This window comes from Myodes glareolus, chromosome 14 (assembly GCF_982192425.1).
Source record: "Myodes glareolus chromosome 14, mMyoGla1.1, whole genome shotgun sequence".
Lineage (NCBI taxonomy): Eukaryota > Metazoa > Chordata > Mammalia > Rodentia > Cricetidae > Myodes > Myodes glareolus.
This window is the reverse complement of record NC_142039.1, coordinates 23,153,093-23,177,984: the sequence shown is the minus strand read 5'-3', so window position 1 is coordinate 23,177,984 and position 24,892 is coordinate 23,153,093. Positions and strand designations below refer to the sequence as shown.

General features: G+C 45.5%; 1 protein-coding gene across 5 annotated transcripts in view; it reads right to left on the bottom strand.

Moving 5' to 3' along the window:
* Window positions 1-22,435, bottom strand: part of Il15ra (interleukin 15 receptor subunit alpha) — a 29,646-nt gene extending 7,211 nt beyond the window's left edge. The window contains exons 1-5 of one of the 5 annotated variants that reach the window (XM_048461019.3): window positions 22,182-22,404; window positions 9,224-9,418; window positions 7,689-7,787; window positions 4,258-4,455; window positions 3,365-3,397 (exon numbers count right to left, since the gene is read on the bottom strand). In XM_048461019.3, the coding sequence (XP_048316976.2) occupies window positions 3,365-3,397; window positions 4,258-4,455; window positions 7,689-7,787; window positions 9,224-9,418; window positions 22,182-22,275 (619 nt within the window). In that variant the 5' untranslated portion in view covers window positions 22,276-22,404. Of the gene's footprint in view, window positions 1-3,364; window positions 3,398-4,257; window positions 4,456-7,688; window positions 7,788-9,223; window positions 9,419-22,181 lie in introns of all 5 variants that reach the window. The other 4 variants (XM_048461021.3, XM_048461020.2, XM_085699146.2 and 1 more) reach the window with 4 other exon arrangements.
* Between the last annotated feature and the right edge of the window lie 2,457 nt (window positions 22,436-24,892).

Here is a 24,892-nt window from a genome sequence, read left to right as displayed (position 1 = left end):
GAATTGCATCAGAGTTTCCAATATTCCAATTGCACCAATATTTCCAAGTTGGTAATATAACTTAAGACAGTAAATAATCGCATGTCCAAAAATAAGACTGGCTAAGTAAATTGTGCTCAGGTCTATATGGAGGTAGAATATGCTATAGCTATTAAAGAGAGTAAGGTGGTTTTTATGTGTGGATATGGAGGCTTGCTAAGATATGTCAGTGTCCTGGGGAATGCTCATTGTCAACTTGATCCAGCCTAGAGTCATCTGAGTCTAGATAAGGTTGGCCAGTGTACGTGTCTATGGGGGATCTCTTTGATCGTTAACTGATGTAGGATGTCCAGCCCACTTGGAAAGCCCCATTCCCTGGCCAGGTTGTCCTGGCTATATAAGAAAGCTAGCTGATGGGACTGGAGAGATGATTCAGCAGTTACGAGCACATACTGCCCTTGTGGAGAATCTGAATTTGGATCTGAGAATTCACATCAGGTGGCTAACAGTTGCCTGGCTAAGTCTAGTTCCAGGAGGTTCTGATGCCTCTGCCGTCTAGAGCACTTGCCACCCCTCTCCCCTACCCCCGTCTCTCACAGAGCTTTAATAATAATAATAAAAAAATCTTCCTTCAGAACAATATTTTTTTTAAAAAAATGGTAAAGAAGCCTGGCTGAGCAGAGCCAGAGAGTGAACGAGCACGCAGCACTCCTCCTTGGCTTCTGCTTCAAGCTCCTGCTGGAGTTTCCGCCGGACTTCCCTCAGTGATGGACTGTGACCTGAAAGTCTGGAAGTCTAAGTCAATAAGCCCTTTCCTCCCCAGGGTGTTTTGATTCGAGTGCTTTATCACAGCAACAGAAAGGAAATCAGGCCAGCGGATCGGTGAAGAGACACAAAAATAACTGTTCTGAGACTTTCTCTGCATGTGCTTGTGCTTCCACAGCCAACCAGAAGGAGGCAAAACAACTTTCTGTCTCCAGGAGCACAAGTCAGAGGCAAACTTTCATTCTCTTCATTCTGTGCTGACTTTTGGTTGTTGCTTTTGTTTTAAATTTCTTGAGGTATGGTGTTGCTATGTATCACAATAGCCTTGATATTCACTATGTAACCCAGGCAGATCTTAAACTCAAAGTAATCCTCCTGCCTTAGCCTTCTGAGTGCTGGGATTACAGACATATGCCTCCATGCTATTTAATTTTTGATTTTAAGACCATGTGCAAATCATTAAGTAGTTGAAAAACAAAAAATTAAAAACTATGTGGAAAGATTAGTGTGCTATGTGTCATAGAGAAAAATAGCTTGCGTAATTCTTATATGTTGTTCTTTTAAATCATGACTATGTTTTTGTTTATATGCCCTTGTCATTAAGTGAGTTTTTCAATAAATTATTCTTCAAAGAGCCTTTCGAAAATGTCTTGCTTTCATCTATCTTTTTATCTATCTATCTATCTATCTATCTATCATCTACCTATCATCTATCTATCTATGTATCTATTTATCATCTATCTATCTATGTATCTATCTATCGACTACCTATCATACTTATATAATCTATCTGTCTGTCTGTCTATCTATCTATATATCATCTATTTATCTATCTATAATCTATCACCTGTCTATTATCTATCTATCTATGTATCTATGTATCTATTATCTATCTACCTATAATCTATCTATCTTTGTATCTATGTATCTATCTATCTATTATCTATCTACCTATAATCTATCTATCTATCTATCTATCTATCTATCTATCTATCTATCACCTATCTGTCTCTTCACCTATCTATCCATCTGCCTATCTATCTACTCTCTTTCTATCTCCTTCTTTCCTTTTTGCAGAGTTGGGGATTGAGCAAGAACCCTACTACTGAACTGTTATATCCCCAGTCCTCTTTATACATTTAATTTTTCTATAGGGTTTCACTGAGTTGTCCAGGCTGACCTTGATCTTGCAATCCTCCGGCCTCAGCTTCCTGGGTAGCTGAAAATACAGACCTTTACCACCAGGCTTGTCTTTATTTGATCATTTACAAAACCACTGTAATCAATAAACTGCTAATATATCTAAAGCGACATCTGATTCCCTGATGTCACTTGGTGCAGGTAAATAGGACCAAAAAGCGAGTGAGTCATTCTTCAGCAGGAAAACTTATGACTAGAAAATAGAGCCGGGCAGTGTTGGCATACACCTTTCATCCCTGCACTTGGGAGGCAGAGGTTGGTGAATCTCTGTGAGTTCCTGGACAGCCAGGGCTGTTACATAGAGAAACCCTGTCTCAAAAAAATAAAATAAAAACAAAAAGCAAACAAAAATTCACAAAAAGAACAAAGAAAGAAAGAAAAAGAAAAGAAATAGAATATTTTATCCTTTTAAAAAAACATTTGTGTGTGTGTGTGTGTGTGTGTGTGTGTGCGCACATACACTTGTATGTACATACACATAAGTATGCAGGTGTCCACAGGCCAGGCCAGAAAAGGATGTTATATCCCCTGGAGCTGGAGTTACAAGTGGTTGTGAGCTACCCATCTGGGGTGATGGGAACTGAACTCTGACCCTCTGGAAGAGCTCTTTACCACTGAACCATCCCTCTAGGGACTTCTCTCCTTTTAGAGTTTGTCAGACTAAAGTATAAGGTTCCCACTCTCTGCACCCCGCACCCTTTTTTATGGTACTGTAGATCAAGCTTGGCCTTGGCCTTGACAAGCGAGCTCACGGTCAGAGCTACACCCCTGCCTCCTCCCTTCCCTCCTGCTCTATTTGTTCTTCTCCAAGATCTCTCTTCCTCCTTTTCACAAACACATTTCTGTTTTCCTCCTGCACTGATTGTATAACCTCTTTCTTTTTCTTCTAACTGTAGTGCTTCAAGTCCTTCATCAACAGAAACATTTAGACAGAGCAGTCTGAATTCATTCTCTCTCTCTCTCTCTCTCTCTCTCTCTCTCTCTCTCTCTCTCTCTCTCTCTCTCTCTCCTGTGCCTACTGTTCCAGTCTGTGAGGTCTATGCAGCTTCTGGCAAAATGGTATTCTCTTAGTGGCAGCCGCTGGCTCCTGCTTTTCCTAACATGCTCTGGATCTAGGTGGAGCCAAGAGGTGGGGCTTACCTGGGAGTAGCTGACCCATCAAGCTGCTTGTGGTGTGCTAATTCCCTGCTTTGTACATCACAAGTGTGACAGTTAGAAGTTACCGATCTTAAGATAAGTAATCTGTCCAGTGACAAACTCCATAAATAGAGCTATTCTCTGATGGCGACCTTTCAGAGAGGCAAAGAATACTGCTGCTGACTGTGTCAGAGTGGCCTGGACCAGGCTGATGAACACGCTGCGTCTGTTTTATAGTCCCTGGTTATAAATACATCAGACAAAAAAACAAAAAAATACTCACCTTTGGTCACTTTGGAGGTGTTTGGAGAAATCTCTGCAGAAGAGAGAGGAAAGCTGAGTCAGGATTGGAGTCCCAAGAGCACCAGATTCTTGCCACGCTGGAGAGATTAGCTACCATCTTAGAACCGTAAGAGACATGGAGCTGACATAACGAAACTGGCCTTAGCAAAAGTGAACAGGATAACCTGGTGAGGTGTTTGGTTACATCTAAACATTGGCTATGCCTTAGAAAGAAACTGTTGTAATTAAACAAAAGAAAAACGGCGGGAAGAGAGAGTCACACGGTACAACAGGGCTCACGTGGAGGTTGATTAGAAGAGGAGAGAGAAGGGGACAAAGAGGGCAGAGAGGGAAACAGAGGGGGGCAGAGACCAGTCCTTGGGGATAAGGGTGGCAGGAAAGAGAGAGAGGAAGAGGAAAAGAGAAAGAGAGAGAGAAAGAGATGGGAGGTGGCCCGCCTTTTAAAAGGGAACATAGCGAATGTGCACAAGAGGTGCTCTAAGTGGTTGCGGCTGTGAACGTATCCTGTCAGGACCCCAAGAGCAGGCCAGGACAGATGCCTGAATACTAATAGGAACAATTGCCAGTGGCTTCTCTACCCGCAGACCACAGCTCCACACTGTCAAATGCTCTTTCCATTCTCTGGCGTGCTCATCAGCAAGCCGTGTCCTATCTGAGAAGTGGGGTTTCCTTCCTGGCTATCCTTACAGAGGTCACTGCACACACCATTCAAGCATGATAGTGGGCAGCAGACGACTGGGCCACTCAGTCAGTTCTGACTTGAGCCCACGTGGTCCAAAGCTAATGCAGACAACCCTCCTGCAAGATCCCAATCCAGGTCTCAGAAGCCATATGTGGGGAACTGGCCTGTCCTTGTTCAAAGCTAGGGCTGACCTGGTATCCCGAGGGAAGGGGAAGCAGTAGGCTCCAAGGTCGTTGTTGTTGCAGGAGATGGGGCTCGGGAGGACTCATGACTGCCTGTCCCTGTAGTTCCTGCAGAAGCTGGTTGGGATGGTGTCAGCCCGGAGCCTGGCACAATAGCTGTCTGGGTGGTCAATGTGGTATCTGATTTGGGAGATACAGCTTCTGGCTCTGCAGGAAATTCCAAGACAGAGACATAAAAATTCAGACTAGTGTCTGGAACCCAAGGTCCCACTTTAGGGAGCCTGTCCTGGCCAGCTTACTCCCAGCGAGCTGTGCCTACGTAGGGGGCATAGCTATCCACTGTTCTATGGGACTCCTGATAACTCTAAAGAATATAGTTATCTATTATGTGCATTCAAAACAAAACAAAATCCCCGAGATGTTGAGCAGATCTGCCTGCTTTCTGGAGAAAGTGTGTTATATTCTTAAAGACTTGATGCCAAAACACAAGTGGAACCGTACTGCTTTTGTGAAAGACAGCTGCGAAGCTAGTTTTCCTTCTCAGTTTTGTTCTTTCTTGAGACAGGTCTGTTATGTATCCCTGGCTGGCCTGGAACTTGTATAGACCAGGCTAGCTTCAAACTCATAGAGAGCTCCCTACCTCTGCCTCCTGGGATTAAAGGTGTGTACCACCACCACACCCTGACTCACTTTCACACGTTAGCCTGACATTTTGAAATAAGAGGAAGCTTACACCTAGCTCTCCAGAATGCCCTAGGCAGATTCTGAGGAGAGGATTCTGAGTTAGTGCCTGCTGGTGTGGAGGATGCCTGTGTTTTAGTTCCTGTCTTTCTTGCTCATCATTGGTAGACGGATGCTCCTAAAGCCTAAAGTGGCCTACCCGTTCCCCATTCTCTGTTCCCTTCCAGGTGAAAATGAGTCTTCCACTGTGACAAGCCTGGGAAATGCAGGCTGAGGAAAGCATGCTGGGCGGCTGGACATCTTGGTGCTCCAGAGGCGTGGTGTGGTGTCCTGGCCCCAGGCTCTCTTAGCCATCCACCACGTGAGATGTGCATGCACCCTTCAGTCCATTGGTATTACTGAGATGTATCCCTCCCTCCGCAAACTACCAGCCTTACAGAGCATTCACACCCATCACCCATGATCATACCAGTTGGTGTCCAAGGCTGTGTCTGCACATTTTTGTCTCAATGAGGAACATCTGACCAAGCATTTGGGACACAGAGACAAGGCTGAGAGAGACTAGTTGATCTTTCTTGTCTCTTGAGTAACTACTGTGTGAGTCATACCAAAGGAACTTGGGAATCACTTCTATCTTAAATGGGTCAAGTACCTACCACTTTCTTCTGTTTACAGAATTCACCAGAAGAGACACTCCTTTGTTTTATTTTATTGTTTTGTTCCCTAATAGTACTAGAAGTTGAACCTATAGCCTTATGGATGCTAGGCAAGCATTCTACCAATGAGTTACAGCCCCGCCCTATTTAATTATTAATTTTTTGAGCTGGAGCCTTCTATGCTACACAGTGGCATGAAATTCAGAATCCTCTCTATCCTCCTTAGGAGAGGAGTCCCTGGGATGCCTAAGAACCATCCGGGAAGCAACCAAAGTTGTTGATTCTCGTATCTCTCCCCAGACCAACTGGAGTTCTTCAGCGAGTTCCTTGTGTATCGGAAGGCTGAGACCCAGTGCACTGGAAGTTGTGACCAATTGAGCAATACAGGGTGATTGAAAACAGAGATTGCCATAATTGGGAGTGGAAGGAGGAAACAGGGGAAACCACAAACTGGATGATGTGACAGTAAAACTTATTAGAAAATGAGAGTCTCGAAAGGTGGGGAGCGTAGGTTTCAAACATTCTTAGCAATGAGACATTAAACTAGATTCGCGTAACACTCAAATGAAGTACAAAACACTGAGTTGGGTTCAGTGGCACAGGCCTATAAACCGAGTCTTCTGAAGGCTAAGGTAGGATGCCTGTGAGTTTGAAGTCAGCCAAGGATGTATAGTGAGACCCCGTCAGAAAGGAAGGAAGAAAGAAGGAAGGCGGGGATGGAGAGAGGGGTGACGTTCATGCAATATTTCTGTATTATGATGGTTAGCTATAACTTGACATGAGGGAAGGGAATCTCAGTGAGGAATTGTCTACAATGGGTTGGCTTGTGAGCATGTCTGTCGGGAGTTGCCTTGATTAAATTAATTGATGTGGGAAGACTCATCCCACTGTGGGCAGCTCCATTCCATAGGCAAGGGCTCCTGTACTGTCTTAAGAGTGGAGGTGTTGAACAGAGCACATGCCAGTGAACACGCATGTATTCCTGTCTCTCTGCTCTTGACTGTGGATGTGATGTGACTGCCTGCTTCCAGCTCCTGCCACCGTGACTTTCCCAGTAATGGCCATAACCTGGAAATGTAAGATAAAAGAAACTCTTTCTTCCCTAAGTTGCTTTTTGTCAGGATGTTTTAACCCAGCAACAGAAAAGAAACTAAAACAAACATCCAAATTAAATTGCTAATGATGAAGACTGGGAAGCTGGGCGCAGTGGCACACACCTTTAATCCTAGCACTCAAGAGGCAGAAGTAGGCACATCCCTGTGATTTTGAGGCCACCTGGGTTTATATAGTGAGTTCTGGGACAGTCAGAGCTACAAAGTCCCACCTCCCCCATCCCACCCCCACCTCCGCCAAAGCAAAAGTCTTCAATGAATCCCTCATATTGTTTGCCAAAGGAGGGCCCCATCTTCCTCCTTTCTCTAGACTGTCTTGCCAAAGACCTGTATAATAGCAAGTGCTTTGGAAGATAGATAGAACCTACCTCTGGAGCAAAGACCAGGCATGTTTGTTGCCAATTATAAGACATTCAGGTTCTATGAGCCCAGGCTTCCTTGGCCCAGTGCAGCTTGCTACACATGCAGGGGTGTATTCTGGCTTAGCCTGCTGACCCTGTGGGCCTGAGAGATGATAAGCTGATATTTCTGCTTCACTGGGCCACGTGCGAAATCCCTTTAATAATGTTGATACAGGTTAAGAAACAGGTGAGAGCCAGGCAATGGTGGCGCCTGCCTTTAATCCCAGCACTAGGGAGACAGAGGCAGGTAGATCTCTGAGTTCCAGGACAGGGAAACTACACAGAGAAACTCTGTCTTCAAATCTCAAGTGCTTTTCTGCTCTTGATAAGGGTGTCTACAGCTAACATCTCCAGCTAACTATGATCTAATATGTTAATGGTAGATTCTAAGCCACTATGAATCATGTACATGTGAGTTCTGGATATCAAATAACTGTGAAAAACCTAAACCACTATAAGTTCCGAATCTTGATGTCAACATAAAGTTCTGTTGCCTGGGTTTGCAGCGATCATCAGCAAGGGGCCATGGTATCTATGATAGGGAAATGGATCCTACATGGTAGTTCTTTATATTTTCCCAGGATTCCTACCTTTTTCGGGAGGGGAGGGGCTCTCTGGCTGTGGGGTCACCTTTGGCATCACTACTGTGGAAGGTAGCACTGGACTCTGGTGAGCCAGGGAAGGATCTCCTAGAGAGAGGATAGTCACATGGCATTTATGATTTTGAGGGCAGAATCTGGGGCGGTTTCAGAACTAGTTACAAATAAAAATAATCAATACATCAGTGCATGTAGCAATATTTCACTTGTATTTTAATAAATAAAGCTTGCCTGAAGGTCAGAAAAACAAAACAGCCCCACCGATCAGCCTTACAGATCAGACAGTGATGACACACACCTTTAATCCCAGTAACCACACTAATTTGCCATAGAAACCAGGCGGTAGAGTTGCACGCTTTTAATCCCAGTCCTAGAGAGGAATATAAAACGGGAGGAGACAGCTCTCACACACAGTCTCATTCTGAGATTCCTGGAGGCAAGATCACCATGTCAGACTGAGGTAGAGAAAAGAGCCAGTGGTTGGCTGTTTTGATTTTCTGACCTTCATTTTGAACCCCAATATCTATCTCTAGGTTTTTATTAATCGTGTTACAAGTGCACATCCATTTCTGGCATCCTGGGACAAGGCAAAAGGCACCAGAAATGAGTATTGATTTCTCAACCCAAATGCACAGACTGTAAGCTGATTTTCTAGAATTTTCCACAGGCCAGTCATCAAGTAGTTCTTGCATGGAATGATATGTGGTACCAACCCTTCCGGGAGTTCCCAGAAGATGGAGCTGGGCATTTCCATGAAAGTTCGAATGACCGGCATTAGCTGCTGCAAACCATGTCCTGGATATGCAGTAGATGGCTGTTTGAACAGTGCTGTCCTGGAAGATTATGGGTCCCTTTTCTTTTAGGGAGCAGAATGGGGATTAGTATTCCTGGAAACACCACCAAGTGGCTTCTACCCCAAGAATATTGGCCTTCATCCTACTGTGGGTGAGTTTTTGAGAAGCTGATTTTCACAACCCTCATCTTTGCTCTTGGGCATTAACTGCCCTGGTGAGTATGACAGGGATTTTCTGTTTGGTAGGCCTACCCAGCTTTCAGGTTCCGGCAAACAAGAACACTGTATGCTTTCCTGAAGCCCTCTGCCTTGCGAGAGCTCCATAAAGATCTCTGGGCAGCTTAAGCACACACCCTAGACCATAGCCAATCCTCTTCCAAAACAAACACTGATGGACATGATAGCATTTATCAGGTTCCACTTATCTCTACAAACCACAGTTGACCTCACGGTCATTTTCTGGGTCACCAACCAGAGTTCCAAGAAGCCTAAGGGATTTCCCAAGGACACGAAATGGCTAAGTGGCAGAACTAGGATATGAACCAAGAGTGGGTGACAGAGCCCGTTGCCCATGCGTTCCCATCGCAGGAGGGGTTGCTTTGTGTCTCACTGGTTTAGTTAGCCCCAGATCCCAGCACGGATTCCTTTGGCTTCCATAGCTCCCACCCTTCAGCTCTATGCTCTGTTCAGCCTTGGCGGGAGGCAGGGGAACAGTGTGGGGACTGGTACTTACTGATGCACTTGAGGTTAGGAGTTGTCCAGTGGGCAGTGTTTGTGTTCTTGTTAATCACACACTCAGTCAGTGTGGATGTGCCGGCTTTCCGTTTGAAACCAGAATTGCAGACATACCTCTCCCTGGAGTTCACACTGTAGTTCTTGACCCGGATGTCTGCATGTTCAACAGATATGGGGGTTGGACATGTGGTACCTAGAAAGTGCATGAGACGGGAGAGAGGGATGAGAAGACTGGGCTTATTTGTGGGTGTCTTCATGGGGGCACAAGAAACAGCTTTGTAGCCAGGGTTGAGCTTCTCCCAGGGCCCACAGGATTGATGCAAGACCCAAGCACACGGATGTGATGAGAAAGGACACCCACCATCCAGAAGTCTTCCAGGAGTCTCCTTTAGATGCCAGCCGCTCAGTGCAGCTGGATACCCGCTAGTCACCGACACACTCTCTCCTTGCCCTCCGTTGCCCCTCCACCGCTCACATGACATTTCTCAAAGCTGTTCATCTTTCTCCGTTCTGGATCAAGATTGTTTGAGGGATGCCACATTGTTGTTTTTGATCAATAGCAAAAGTCCCCAAATTGGTGTCCCTGTGCGCCCCCCTGTGAGCCACCAGCTTAATCGTTAGCTGTGCATCCTCAACAACTTTTCTCTTCCTAGGCAGCTGGCTACTCTCACAGTAAAGCCCAAAATGCTGAAGAAGCCTACAAGGCTTGTCAGCACCTGCCCTATCTTCCCTTCAAATGTCTTTCCCCTTGATGATCCCCCCTCTTGCCACTCACCATGGCCCCTCCTTCTTCACAATGCACCACATACTCAGCTTCCTCCACCCTTTCTTGCCAACTGCCATGTGACCTACCAGGAAAGCCTTTATTTGCTTAGCTGGTGACCTGCGTCCTAAGGTTCTGTGATCATTCTCTTTATGCTCACAGCTTCCTTGACAGTTTGTCTTTGGGATGTTGATGTTATAGAATTAGTGCAGATCTCACCATCTGCAGTCTGAGCTATGTGAGGGTAGAGGCTATGTCTACCTTGCTCAACGTTGTATTCCTGATCCTAGTACAGTACCCGGAAATACTAGGTGCTCAGATACAGGTTAAAAGAATAATGAGTAGGTTTAGTATGGAGGCAGTATTTAGGAGACAGCGGCAGGCAGAACTCTGTGAGTTTGAGGCCAATCTAGTCTACAGAGTGAGTTCAAGGCCAGCTAAGGCTGCACAGTGAACCCTTGTCTAAAACAAACAAGCTGGAGTCAGACCTCCTGAAATTTAGTTCAGTTTGTTTCATTTCTATATGTATAGTCAGCTACTCTGATTGACACTCCATTTTCAGAAGAAACTGGAACAAGATGACCTGTTTCAAAGACAGAGAGCTCCAGAAGGGTCTACTTTCATGATAGCTGCAACTGGACCCACACTGCAAAGCTCCTGCTAAAACTGGCTGTGGTAGGGGCTCTGTGTTGTAGGAATGAAGGTTTTAGAAGATGGTATCTGGTCTTAGAAACAAATGGAGGGTTCAAAATGTTGGTCATTTCTAGTTGAGAATTTCATATTTGCGTTTGACTTCTTTTTAATCCCAGAACTCAGGAGGCAAAGGAAGGAGGAATTCTGAGTTCGAGGCCAGCTTGGTCCACATAGCAAGCTCCAGGACAGCCAGGACTATGTACAAAGACCCTGTCTCAAAAAGTTATTTTATGTATATGGGTGTTTCGTCTGAATATATATGTGAACCATATGTGTCTTTGGTGCCCAGGGAGTCCAGAGAAGGTTGTCAGATCCCCTAGAACCGGAGCTACAATGGTTTTTAACCACTATATGGGTGCTGGGAATCAAACCTAGGTTCTATAGACAAGCAACCAGTGTTCTTAATCACTGAGGCATTCCTCCAACTCGATATGTTTGATTTCTTGTACTGTTTTTCTTTTTAGATTTATTTATTTAGGTTTCTGTGTTTAAGTGTTTTACCTGAATGTTTGTGTGTGTGATACATGTCTGCATTATGCCCATGAAGGTCAGAAGAGGATGCTAGATCCCCAGAAACTTGGGAGTTAGAGTTAGAGATGGTTGTGAGCCACTCCATGGATGCTGGGAACTGAACCAGGGTCCATTCCAAGAGCAACAAGTGCTGCTACCTGCTGAGCCATTATTGCTCCAGCCCTATCTTGTACTTTCTTCCCTCTTTCTCTCCCCTGGAATCTGTTAGCACAGTGGTTGCCCAACTTCCTTTTAGAACACTTTTTACTTAAGTTCAAGTGATTTTAATTTGAAATGGCTTGACTGTGAATCTGCCTGTTGGTTTTGTTTTTTAGGTTTTTTTCCCCCCACTGCTTTCTCTGCTCTTTTCAGACTGGGGACTGTTATCAACAAGCTGTTTCACATCTAAGCCTTGAAGTATTCTCCTCTAGGATTCTTTCAATTCTTCACATTCATTGCACACACAGAGACGAGACATTTAGGACCAACCATTTCAGAGGCTTTAGAATGGAGACCGGGTTAGCAGTAACAATAACATAGTCATCAGTGGCTGTCTCCTGACAGAAAGGTGGTTGTTCACCCACAAAGACTGGATGTCTCAGCATCCCATTCTGGTGCTAGAGTTCCAGGGCAGTCCTGGAGAGCTGCCGGTCTTCAGTCTACACTGGCATCCTGAAGAACTGGGTTCCAATACCCGCAAAAGAATGCCTCAGGAACAGAATAGACAAACTTGGCAGTCAAAGCGAGGGCAAACAGACAAAAAGCAAATGCTTCCTTCTTCCGTGTCATTTTATGTGGACTGCCACCAGGCGTGGCTCAGATGATCCAATCAAGAAAATCCTTCCAGAGTGTGCTTAGTCGCTTGGATTCTAGTTGATTACAGATATAATCAAGTTGATAAGGAAGATTACCCATCACAAGTCCACATCATGTCAACTTGACCCACAATCACATTCCCTTACATCAAGCTTAATTTCCAAATGAAAACAATAACTAGATCACAATTTCACTTAACATTATACAATTATCCCACAGATAATTGCAAATGCATTATATAGTTTAAGATAAGTGATGATACCCCTTGCCAGTACTTTTCAGGTTACAGAATGACAAACTAAATAAATTTTGACCCTCTATAAACCAGTGAGTCTCAGGTGTTCTATAATAGCAACAGAAAATGACTAGGACCTCTGAGGACTCCTAACCCTCTTCCTCCTCTTCCTCTTCTTCCTCTTCTTTAGTGTTATGGGTCAAACTCAGGGCTATGCACATGATAGGTAAGTGCAAGGACTCTTCTTGAAGCAAACTCTAAGAGTCAATGACAGTTCAAGCCAAGATTATCAGTTGGTGAGAACATTTTCCTTTAGCTATTTCCCTAGTTGTGGTTTTCATAATGCTGGCTTGCCACCCCCTTTTCTTGTTAACCACCTCTTCACTCCTTTAGAGTTCCTTCTCCCATGACCAGGGTCCAGTGCTGTTCATTCCACTCGTTCTGTATTTGATATTTTAGCTGTAGCTTTGTTTCCCAGGGCAAGCTCCCCTCTGCCACGTGGAATGGCTCCTCCGCTGTTTTCTGCCTCTTGTCACCTCGGATCCTCTTTGTCAGTGCTGCTTAGGAGTTGTGTGTCTTAGACCCACCTGAAGGGCTTGTTAAAACAAGCTGGCACCAACCTGGAGCTACAGAGCTGGTGGGTCAGAGGCAGAGCCCAGGAGCCTGTATTTCAAGTGTCAGATGGTACAGGCCCTGGAGGTCCAGGACCCATACTTTGGGAACTGCTGCTCTGTCTACAAGCACAGCAGAGCAGATGGCACTTGGTTTACAACCCAGTGGTGTGAACAGCAACCAGCTCATACTATTTTCAGACCATGGCATTGATGAAAAATATACATTTATATTGTGTGTGTGTGCATGTGCTCGCACGCGTGTGTTGCACTCATACCACAGCACCCACGTGGAGAGTCATTTGTCTCTTTCTATGAAGTGGGTGCTGAGAGGGGCGTGATTAAGCTCATGTCATCAGGTGTGGCAGCAAGTGCCTTTATTTTTTTTTATTTATTTATCAAAAATTTCCACCTCCTCCCCGCCTCCCTTTTCCCTTCCCCTCCTCCCCTCCCCCTCCCTCCCCAGTCCTAAGAGCAGTCAGGGTTCCCTGCCCCGTGGGAAGTCCAAGGCCCTTCCCCCTCCATCCAGGTCTATAAAGGTGAGCATCCAAACAAACCAGGTTCCCACCAAGTCAGTCCATGCAGTAGAATCAAAACCCAGTGCCATTGTCCTTGGCTTCTCAGTCAGCCTTTATTGCCAGCCACATTCAGAGTGTCCAGTTTGATCACATGCTCCATCACTCCCAGTCCAGCCGGCCTAGGTGAGCTCCCATTAGATCAGTCCCACCGTCTCAGTGGGTGGACGCACCCCTCGTGGTCCTGACTTCCTCAGCAAGTGCCTTTACCCACTGATCCATCTCAATGGCTGTGCTTTTAAGTGAATCTTTTTCTCTCACTTCAATGTCTAAAATATACACCCCACTCTGTGTGTGTGTGTGTGTGTGTGTGTGTGTGTGAGAGAGAGAGAGAGAGAGAGAGAGAGAGAGAGAGAGAGAGAGAGAGAGAGAGGGAGGGAGGGAGAGGGAGAGAGAGAGAAGCTTGTCAATTTCATGTGTTTAACTCACTGTTTCTGAACGTTTAAATCTGCATCTGTGGTACTTTGCTATACACTGCATTGCTCAGAAAGTACTTAGGGATGGAGTATGGTGTGGGGTGGGAAGGAACAATCATAAAAACCAGTTCAAAGAACCTTAAGAACACTTGGCAGCAGATCAGAATGGAGAGTTCAGTGAAAAATACTAAGCCTGATCTTTGGTAAAATATTCCCTCCTTCTGAGAAAGCCTGAACTATGCTTGGACCTTTGGACCGCTGGGAGAGCTATTACATAATTTGCGGATGGACAGTCTCCAGCCATAGATTAGTATCTCCAGGGACTTGAGAGGTCCCCAGGGAAGAATGCCAGAGAAAGGGCATCTAGCTGAACTACCCTTTCTCTGATCTGTCTCAAGTCTGCTCCTTAATGTCATTACCATGTCTTGGGCTATGAAATCTCATAGTCTGTTTTCCTCTCCAGAGAACGGGCAGGCCCTGCCATGGGTCATTCTGAAGCCTTGGAGGCAAAGGAGTCTAAGAACCCATGCCTTGCACAGGACGTTTCCTGCCCTTGCAATTGCAGAGGTAACGTTTTCGGCACGGAACACCCTTTTCCCAAAGGCTGATACTGCTGTAAGTTCTGCTTGGTCCTTCCACACATCTGGAGTCTTTCTGCTCCTGGAACACGGTGTCCAGAGTATAGTAAGGGAACCAGATGGACACAGCTGGGATTGATAGACATTGTTGTCTAACTGCAATTGCCGAAAAGGGGCCGTCATGACAAAGTTCAAGGATGAGCCAGATGAGTAAGGGACAAGCAGGGCCAGTGGTCCGATCTGGTCAACAAGGACCAGTGAGTTTTCCAAATGTTCCTGTGAGAAAACTCGGTCACTGTGGCCCCGCAGAACATGCTCATTGTTGGCAAGTGGGGGATCTCCTCCTGCTGTGAGAACCTTCTGAAGACCTGCCCGATGTGATGGGAGTTTAAAAAAAAAATGCTTGGACCTGAAAAGATGGCTCAGTGTTTAAGAGAAAATCCTGCTGAGCTTAGGTCCTAGCACCCACTATCAGGTGGCTCAAGACTACCTGTAACTCCAGCGCCAGAGGATCTGCCACATCTTCGGGCCCTCTTGGGTACCTACCTAGTGGGTACCCCTCACAAGACATATGCATACACAAAAATAAATAAATCTTTTAAAAAGTAAAGAAATGAGTGAATGACGGAAACAGAACAGCTACTAGAGAGAAGAGTGAATGTGGAGCGAGCCTGCTCATAGAAGCCTGATGACGCTCCAGCCTCCTTTCCCCTGTCCCTGTTATGGCCTGTGTGGCATCCTCTATCAAAGCCGGGTGCGGTGACGCATGCCTGTGATGTCAGCACTCAGGAGGTAGAAAGAGGAGAACCAGAAATTCAAGGGCACCCTCAGCTACACAGCCACTTGGAAGGTAGCCTGGGCTACACGAGACTGCCTCAATTTCTCCACGCAAGAGCTCACTACTATAGTTTTCTGAGTAGGTGCTATTTACTTCTCAGTATATTCCTCCCTAAGTCTAAACCGACATTTCCAACCCTTCATTTTTTGCTAAAAGGTTGTATTCATTTATTTTTTACATTTATTTATTTTTTAATTGTGATATATATCTGCATTCATGCCATGGCATTTGTGTGGTCAGAGGACAACCTGCAGAAATCAGTTCTGTCCTTCCATCACATGGGCCCCTTGGGATCAAAATCAGGTGAGCTTTGTCGCCTCGACGTCTAACCTCTCACATGTACCTTTAGTGGGATTTCCCCCCTCTCTCAGCACAGGTAGCCATCCAATGATTTTTTTTTTTCATAGGATCCTGGGACAGGACCAAGTGTGTGCTTGTGTGTGCCCCCACCTGGTACTCTATTGCTCCCATCTGTTTGTCACCATGCCATTCCCTCCTCATAACAAGCCCTGAACCATGTACCTATGTGTAAATCTTTGTTAATGACTTTCAAAGCTGGCTCTTCGATTCAGTGACTTTTTACTGAATTGTGGAGTCAGCACACCAGTTTCCTGCCGCAATCCCCACTGCAAGGCTGGTAGAACTGTAGGTCAGCTCAGGGAACAACTGATCGCTAAGGAACGCCGAGTCTTCTCGAACTCAAACACAGTATCTGCCCTTATTTCAGACTTTTTTTTGATTTCTTAACATATTTTTTTTTTGATTTTTATTGGGCTCTACATTTTTCTCTGCTCCCCTCCCTGCCTCTCCCCTCGCCGTCAACCCTCTCCCAAGGTTCCCATGCTCCCAATTTACTCAGGAGATCTTGTAAGACTTTTGTGATTTCTATAAAAAACGTTTTATAGTACTTCAAAATTTCTATTGCATTTAGTGTGTGTGTGTGTGTGTGTGTGTGTGTGTGTGCGCGCGTCAGAGAACAACATGCAGGAGTTCTTCCCTTCCACTGTGGGAATTTTGAGAGTCAAAGGTCGTCAGACTTAGCACCAAGCCCCTTTCCCAGATGAGCCACCTCATCTCAAACTTTCAGTACGCTAGTCTTGTACATCTTTTGTCAGATGTACTAAGGGATTAATTTTTTAAAAAAATATTTTTAATTTATTCTTTGTTAATTTCTTGCATGTATGTAATGTTTTGATAATCTGTTCCCCAATGTCCCTCCTTATCCCTGTCATACCCCCCCATCTCCTTTTCTTTCCAACAAGGCTTCCTTTTATGTTCATGTCTTTCTAAGGTTCATACTGGGCTGGGTACTTTTATGTCAGCTTGACACAAGCTGGAGTCATCTGAGAGGAGGGGGTCTCAGTTGAGAAAATGCCTCCATAAGACCATGCTGGAGGCAAGCCTGTAGGGCATTTTCTTAGTTAATGATTGATGGGGGTAGGCCCATCCCACTGTAGGTGGTGCCATCTCTGGTTTGGTGGTCCTGGGTTCCATAAGAAAGCAGGTTGAGCAAGCCATGAGGAGCATGCCAGTAAGCAGCACCCGTCCATCTGGCCTCTACATCAGTTCCTGTCTCAAAATTCCTGCCCTGCTTGAGATTCGGTCCTGATTTCCTTTGATAATGAACTATGGTATGGACGCATAAGCTGAATAAACCCTTTCCTCCCCAGCTTGCTTTTTGATCATGGTGTCTAATCACAGTAATAATAACACTAACTAAGATATACATAATTTTTTTAAAAAGTGAGGTTTTTTTTTTTTGGCTTCTGGTGTTTTGCTTGCTTGAATGTCTGCTGACCACATGCAAGCCCAGTGCCTGCTGGGACAGAAGAGGGTGCCAGATACCCTGGAACTGGAGTTACAGTGGTTGTGAACCTGAGTCTTCTGGAAGAGCAGCCTGTGCTTTCATCTGCTGAGCCATGATACACAGAGGTTTTGTACAGTTGCCTGCATGGCCACGGGTGTGGGGTTCTTTCCTGGAGAATGTGCAGCCTACCAGTGGCCGCACCAGTAAAGAGAAGCGAGTCTCCGTCCCGGGGGGCCATTAGCTGCTTACTACTCAGCTTCAGGTGGGCCTCATGGGTTCTGGATTTAGTATTTTTGATGCCAAAGAAAATAACATATTTAAATTTTTATTTCTTAGTGTTTTTGTTAGTATGTTGCATGTTTATTTACAAAACTATATTAATTGCAAATATGTATATTGTGCCGTCTCTCTGAACTCACTCACTCACCTTAATAACATCCTATAGGTCCTGTGCGATTTCCTCTGGACATGATCAGGCCGTGACTTACTTGAACTATTTCATAATTCCATTTTATCTCCTTTATTGTCTTACTAATGAAATAGTTATTCCATTATATTTTTAATTAGTTTTTTATTGATTGGGGTTTAGTTTTGAATGTGATCTCACCATGTAGCCCAGGCTATCCTAGAATTATCTATGTGACACAGCCTTCCCTTAGACTCACAGCAATTATCCTCCTCAGTCTTGTAATTGCTGAGATTACAATCATGAACCACTGTACCCAGCTTCGTTATTGCTTTATTCTAGAGGTTCCTTTAGGATACCAGTGTTTATCTCTGAGTGATACTGTATTACCTCACACAAATAGCATAAGAACCTTAAACAAGGCTGGAGAGATGGCTCAGACAGTAGGAACTCTTAATGTCCAAGTGTGAAGATCTGAGTTCAAATCCTCTGTCCTCAAGGAAGAAAGTTAGATGTGATGGTGCATGTGTAACCCCAGAGCTGGAGATGGGGAGACAAGGGATTTCTGATAGCCTAGTTCCAGGCTCAGTGAGAGACCCTATCACAAAGGAATAAGGCACAGTTATAGAATAGGACATTAAATGTTCCCCTTTAGTGAACACATGCATATTACATCCTCTCCCCCACCCCCAGAAAACCTTAAAGATTACTGTCTATATATCATTTCCCAACCTTTGCCTTATTGTCATCGTACATTTTGCATTTCCATAACCAATGAATTATTACTTTTGCTTTGAACAACAAAATTATCCTTTACCAACCATCAGTTGAAAGAGGGCTTTAATACTAATCATTTCTGGATATTTGTATTAAGAGTGCTTTGCATTATCTACTTTATCTTTTTTCTGAAAAGGGAAGTCTATTTTGAGTCTTTCCTGGTGAATGGTCCTCAGAGATAAACCTAGGAATAGCTGATATTTGAATGCACAAGAATATCAAAATGTTGCAGCAAACCCAAACAGCCAAACAGCCAAGTAGCAGTGAGTTATTTAATTTACAAAGCTAGATGGTCTCGCAATTGCATTAGAAGCCATATATTGTAATGTAATGATAAACTTTTCACTTCCTTCAGCCTTTATTACATCTTTTAATACTACAATTATACTACAACCCCCCATATACATCTTAGGTATCCAATATCAGCCATACCATACTGAACTTGTTGAGTCTTGTCTAGTCTTAGAAGCTAAGCAGGGTCAAGTCTGGTTGGTACTTGGATGGGAGACAGCCAATGGAAGCAAGTCTCATCTTGTCTGTTGGATCATAAGCTTCATGAAGATGGTACATGTACTTCACAGTTCCCTGGACTCCTTTCCCACTTCTAAACCCCATTTACGGTAGATATTTAAGTTGGTAACTATGAATAGTTACAGTGGATGAAGTTATGGAACCCAGAGCTAACTTAACAGTTGTGCTACTTTCAAAGTTCTCACAGCCAGTCCTAAAGATCATTTTCATGAAGCAAAGGACTACACCTCTTTCTGGCTCCCAGAACCTGTGGATCAGGCTTCTTTATCAAGTTGGTTTTCAGAGTCTGAGATGGGCAAGGAGCCCTGACCTACTCTTGGATCTGGAGTTCAAGAGTTGTCAGGTAAGCTTCTGTCTTCCATCCTTCAAGCGGGGTCAGAAACCATCACAGCATTTTCTTTCCCTTAGTCCCTATGATAGGCACGGAGGCACCAAGAAAAGAAAGCATGTCTCTTGCCCTCTGGAAACTGACTCTAAATCAGACATGCCCAAACAGTCAGGACATCTCGGCTTCCAGTAACCTATTTTTCTTCCTGTCTGAAGTGCCAGCCAACCCAGCATACTTCCTCATGGTGCAATAAGTACAGACTGTACTCAGCTCATTGCCCCGAACTCATCCGCTCTGCTTCGTCCCTCAGTTTCCTTAACTAGGTTTCCTAATCCACTTATAGGGTTAGAAGATGGAATGGCTACCAGTTGTAGATCGAACGACAGGAAAAGAAAGAAACCTGTTCCCTACAGTTTGGACTCAGGAGGAAGTCACTTGCTCCAATCTCATAGACACCACTCTGCTTCAGGATTTCTTCACTGCACACCGAACTATTGCAGGAACCCCAGCATCACCTGCAGCCTCTAGAATCTCACTGCAGCTTGTTCCCACCCTCTTAGAGCACCTGTCCGCCATGCATAGACCCCACAGTCCCCTGCTCTAAAGAGTATCAAGTCTTTCAAGGAGAAAGCCGTCCACTAACATCTACGACCATATATGATGAGTGGCACCAAAGTGATTCCTAGACCACATTTGAAGAAAGGGAATCACCAGGGCCAGGCGTGCTTTGTGGTGCGTGACTTTAATCCCAGCACTTGGGAGGCAGATCTCTGGCAAGGCTTACCTGGTCTACTTGGAGCGTTCTAGGCCAGCTAGTGCTACACAGTAATACCCTGTCTCAAGCAAAGGAGAAGAAGAGGAAGAAAAAAAGAGAGTATAGCATTTCTCAACATCTTACCTCTTAGATATTGCTATTTTTGAGCTGCTAGAGACGTTATGATTACACATGCTGAGACAACCTAAATACCCAACAATCAGGAGGCAACTGAAGCTCAGCCATAACTTTAACAATAAATAATTGTTTAACTGGGTATGGTTGCGCACACCCTCATATAATCCCAGCACCTGGATGCTTAGACAAGAGTGTAGTGAGTCATTCCTCACCTTCTGCCTTGCTTGACTTCCTTTCTCTCTCTCTCTCTCTCTCTCTCTCTCTCTCTCTCTCTCTCTCTCTCTCTCTCTGTTTTCCCACCTCTGATCTTCTGGGACTCTGCCATCCCTGCCTCTCATTTCACCCCTGTTGTGCTATGCATCTTTCTCATATGAGTTCAGGCCTTCAAATCTGGGTGGCAAGTGTTTTTACCCACTAAGCCATCTCCTCGGTAGTCACCCTTCTATTTATTTTTGGTTTTAGATCTGTGCCATATAACACAGATTGTCCTTGAACTAGAGATCCTCCTGCCTCAGAGTGCTGGGATTATAAGCAAGCATTCTCCACCAGATTTGGTGGGAATTTACTGTTGATTCAAGTTAAAACATGATTGAGGACTCGGAATAAATAGTGAGCTACAGAAGCCATATAAGAAAGAGCACATGCAGTATAACTCCATTTATATAAAATTCTAGCAAGCGCAACAAATCGACAGGAAAAAGACAAGACATTGCAGAGTGGGGCAGGAGATAAGGACTGTGAGAACATAGGGAACTTGGCAGTAATGACCATGTCCCTGTGTTGATTATGGTGATGGTTTCAAGAGTGTACACTTTTTATCTTGAAACTTAGCAAGCTGTACAATTGAAATATATGCAGCTTATGGTCAGTTATGACTCAACATGGCTATTCTTAAAACCAAGATTCAGGTGCCAGCTGACGGCAAAAGCGTCTTAAGGTCAAAGAGCAAGGCCGTGTGTAGCACCTGAGCCTTCCTCAGGCAACAGGGAAGCACTTCCTCTAGGCTGAGCCAGGCTGAGCAAGACTAAAACTACATTCACTTTCAGACTGAAATAGCTGCAGGCTATTTCTGGCCATTCAGGATCACTCCTTTCTATCCTGTTCATGGGAATTTACCAACAAAACCCAGCTTGACAGATGGAGGGTGGGGACCCTTGGGAAAATGAAACCCCATAACCCCCCTACAGAGCCAACCCCAGGAGCAAGTGTGAGTGGACGGGCTAGGATGGAGTCCCAAAGAGACTGGATTGGATGCCCTAAACCGAGAACTCTCGCTTTAAAACACTCTTGGGGATAAGTAGTTGCTAACTCATTGGGAAGTCCATGGATGACCTTCAGTGAGTCCTCGGCCCCCAAGTCAGGCGCACATTTTGCAAGTATGTGCTTTCACGTACATTTCTGTACAGAGAGTACATAGATTTTTATCAGACTCATAAGAATTTCATGATTATAAGAAGATGAAGAGTCCCGGGCCGGGACATGACTAAATCCATCTGTACTTTTTCTTTCCTTATAGACTTATGGGAACAAAACTAGGGTCTCACTCCTTCTTCCCGATGAGATTAGATTTAGGCGACACGTTCTGGAACATACAGCACCCCCCTCTTTTCTGGGAGCACAGTCTGCTCGCCTCTCCAACCATCCCAAGCTTTCTGCACACTTGAGAACTGGGAGTTATTTCCCAGCGTTCAGATGTGCAACCTGTCCCACACATTTCCTTCCACCCGCAACGCAGTCCTTTGCCTGGTACCTTCCATCTAATTTACTTTGACCTGAAAATCGTTAGTTTTTTTTCTCGAGCCCCTCCTGGAACCCCACACGTCGGCGCGACACCCCATAGCTGCGCGTGTGGGCTGGCAGAGGCATTCTCACACATGTCTCCAAGTTTCAAGCTTTCGCCAAGCTTGTCAGACCTGCTCTGCTCCCTAAGTCTCCGAAACGTCAGTGGGGTCGCTCGACTCCCTTGCACAAGCGACCCGGCAGCCAGCCTGGAGCAAGGCAAGGGGCTCTCATCTTTTTTTGCGCTCTCCGCGGCTGCCTCCACGTGTCCTGAACCCCACAACCCCCACGCCCCTCCAGCTGGACTTGAGTCCTGTGAAGTCGTGACCCCCACGGGTCAAGTTCAGCCGGGTGTTCAGCTCCCCCCCTACTCCCCTGTTTGGACTCAAGACGCTCCCTACCCGGTGTCACCCGCAGCGGGAGCAGCAGCAGCAGCAGTAGCAGCAACACCTGGAGGGCGTGGACTCCACAGCCCGAGAGCTGCCGCGAAGCCATGGTTGATCGTCCCTCGCAGTGCCCCACCGGGACGCAAGGCTGGGGTCTCTGGGAGGTAGCGAGCTCAGCTCCGGGACCAGCCGGCAGCCAGGAGCATTCGCTTTCGCTTTTGCTTTAGCCCCCGGGGTTGCAAAGAGGTGCGAAGTGGTGACAGATCTGTGACTCAGCATCCCCACCCCTGCTTTGGAAGAAGCCCCAGCGGCCGGCAGTGACACCCCCTCCTCAGGGAGGCTGCTCCTGTCCCCCGAAGCGCGGGGCCCTCACCTGGACAAGCCGGCGAGCTCCCTTCTCGCTCCTTAATGTTCTCTTCACTGCACCGACAAACTCCTTCTCGTCTGCTCTGCAGCTTTTTGCGCACACCTAACTTCAGCCTTGTCCACTTGTCACTTGCCCTGGCTGCTGGCCCTCTGTTATTCGAATTGCAGCTTTCAGAAGTCAATCTCCAGGTAGCCCTGAGATTGACTGTCCCCGCTCTGCGTCCCTGGGCGACTGCGGAGGTGTCGCCCCAGTGTGGCGGTTCTGAGCAGACGGTGAATTCTACACCCAGGTCACTTTCCTGGTGCCCTATGGCCCCAGGAAAGGAGCACAGTCCTGGCTACCTGCCTTGTGGCGCTGGCGGTGACTAACGCCTGCCCAGGCCCAGGACACGTTGCCTTATTCCGGCTGCACCATTCCAACTCAAGAATATGCCAAGTGTTTGAGCTGGGAGAAAAAGCGTAGAAGGAAAGGGAGGAGGAAAAGGGGTAGGAAAAGAGGAAGAAGGAGGAGGAGTAAAGGGGAAGGGAGACAAATAGGGAGGAGGAAGAAATGTGTAGAGAAGAAGGAAGACGGAGGAGGAGGGGACAGGAAAAGGAGAAAAGAAGGCAAGTTAGTCATCTTTCTATTTCACATTTAATTTTTTTAGGCAATACACAATTTTTCAGAGACTAAGAAAACTTGTATGTGTATGTGCACACACACACACACACACACACACACACACACACACACACACACACACACAAAACTTTCTTGGAATTTAAAGTCAAGCCCCATGCTGTGGAGGTTCGAACCTGGCCCTGGAAAAACATGTGGGAGAGCAGCTTAGTCAGAAATGCCCCTATCTAGATGTAGATGCGATGTTAGGGAGACAGACACACCCGAGTTTTAGTCTGCAGCTCCCTATGGGGAAAAAATGTAGTGATGTGTGATTGAAGTAACCCATCTTCTAGGCATAATAGGAAAAGGTGAACACTCTATACCTGCTCCCTCTTCCTTAAAAAGTTTTAAGGTTGGCACAGTAAATATGAAATATGTCCAATAAAAATTCAGAAAGAGGATAAAAAAACCACACCTTTCAATCTCTTATAACCAATGAAAGAACTGGAGAGTTGGCTCGGTGGTTAAGAGTATTAGAATCTTCCAGAGGACTTGAGTTCAGTTCCCGCACCCACACAGGACTTGTCAGTATCCGTAATTACAGTCTCGGGGCATCCAGCTCTCTCTCTTGGCCTCTCAGGCCTTGTATATACAAGGTGCACAGATGTACATATAGTCAAAACACTCATGCACATAAAATAAAAGGAAAAAAATTAAGTACAATGAATGCCGGCATTTGTGTGCTTCAAACTTACAAACACTTCTTTTATGATGGGCATTTTCAAATATCAAAAGCAAGAAGTAGCCAGGCATGGTGGTACTCACACCTGGAGTCCCAGCACATGAGAGGTGGAGGATCAGAAGCCAGCCTTACCGCACAGCAACTTCACTGCCACTTGGTCACATGAGCGTCTGTTAGTGATGTGGGGGCTGGGACAGGAACATAGCATCCTAGTGTCACCATCAGCAGCCTGATCAGTATCCTCAATCTTTTAGAACCAACCTGGGATCTGTGGCTTCAATGCAGAGAAGAGCACCGTGCCTGGGCAATATGGTGTAGAGTTCAAAGCTTCAAAAGAGGGTTCAAAGAAAGAGGTGCTCAGAAAGGTACATAGGTGTGGGGTTCTCTAACAGCGAGCTGCCTTTACAGTAGCCACACAGGGAATTTTGTTGGATGTTGAAGCTTTTTTCTTCAAAGAGAAGCGGAGGAACCTATTGAAAAGTCGAGGTTTAGATTATAGAAAGGCAGGACACTTTGGCTGCACAAAGTCAACAGTCTTCCCGAGATTCTGCCACCATGTCCAGGGGGAGGAACGAGACACACACACTCACGCTTTAAGCCAGGTTCACTGCTCTTTTAATATAAAATATCTAACATGAAAGGAATGATATTTCTATGTTGGCCACGTTTACAGAAAATATCAATTGTGTTGGAATTCTTGTTTCTTAGATGGTAAAAGCTGTAACCAGTGAGGAGCTCCTTCTCCTTCTTATGGGTCCCTAAATTTTCTTTTGTCTTTCTAGCCTGTCTCTCAAGCCTCTTTCTAAAAAAAAATCCAAAAGCCAAAATCAAAACAAAAAGGCAGAGGGTGTAGTTCAGTTGTTAGAGCGTTTGTCTAGCATGGATGGGTCCCTGCGTTTCTATCCTCCATTCTACATAAACCTGGCATGGTGGCACATGCTCACAATCTTAGCACTGGGGACAGGAGGTGGGAAAATCAGGAGTTCAAGGTAATCTTCAGCTTAAAAGAGACTTGGA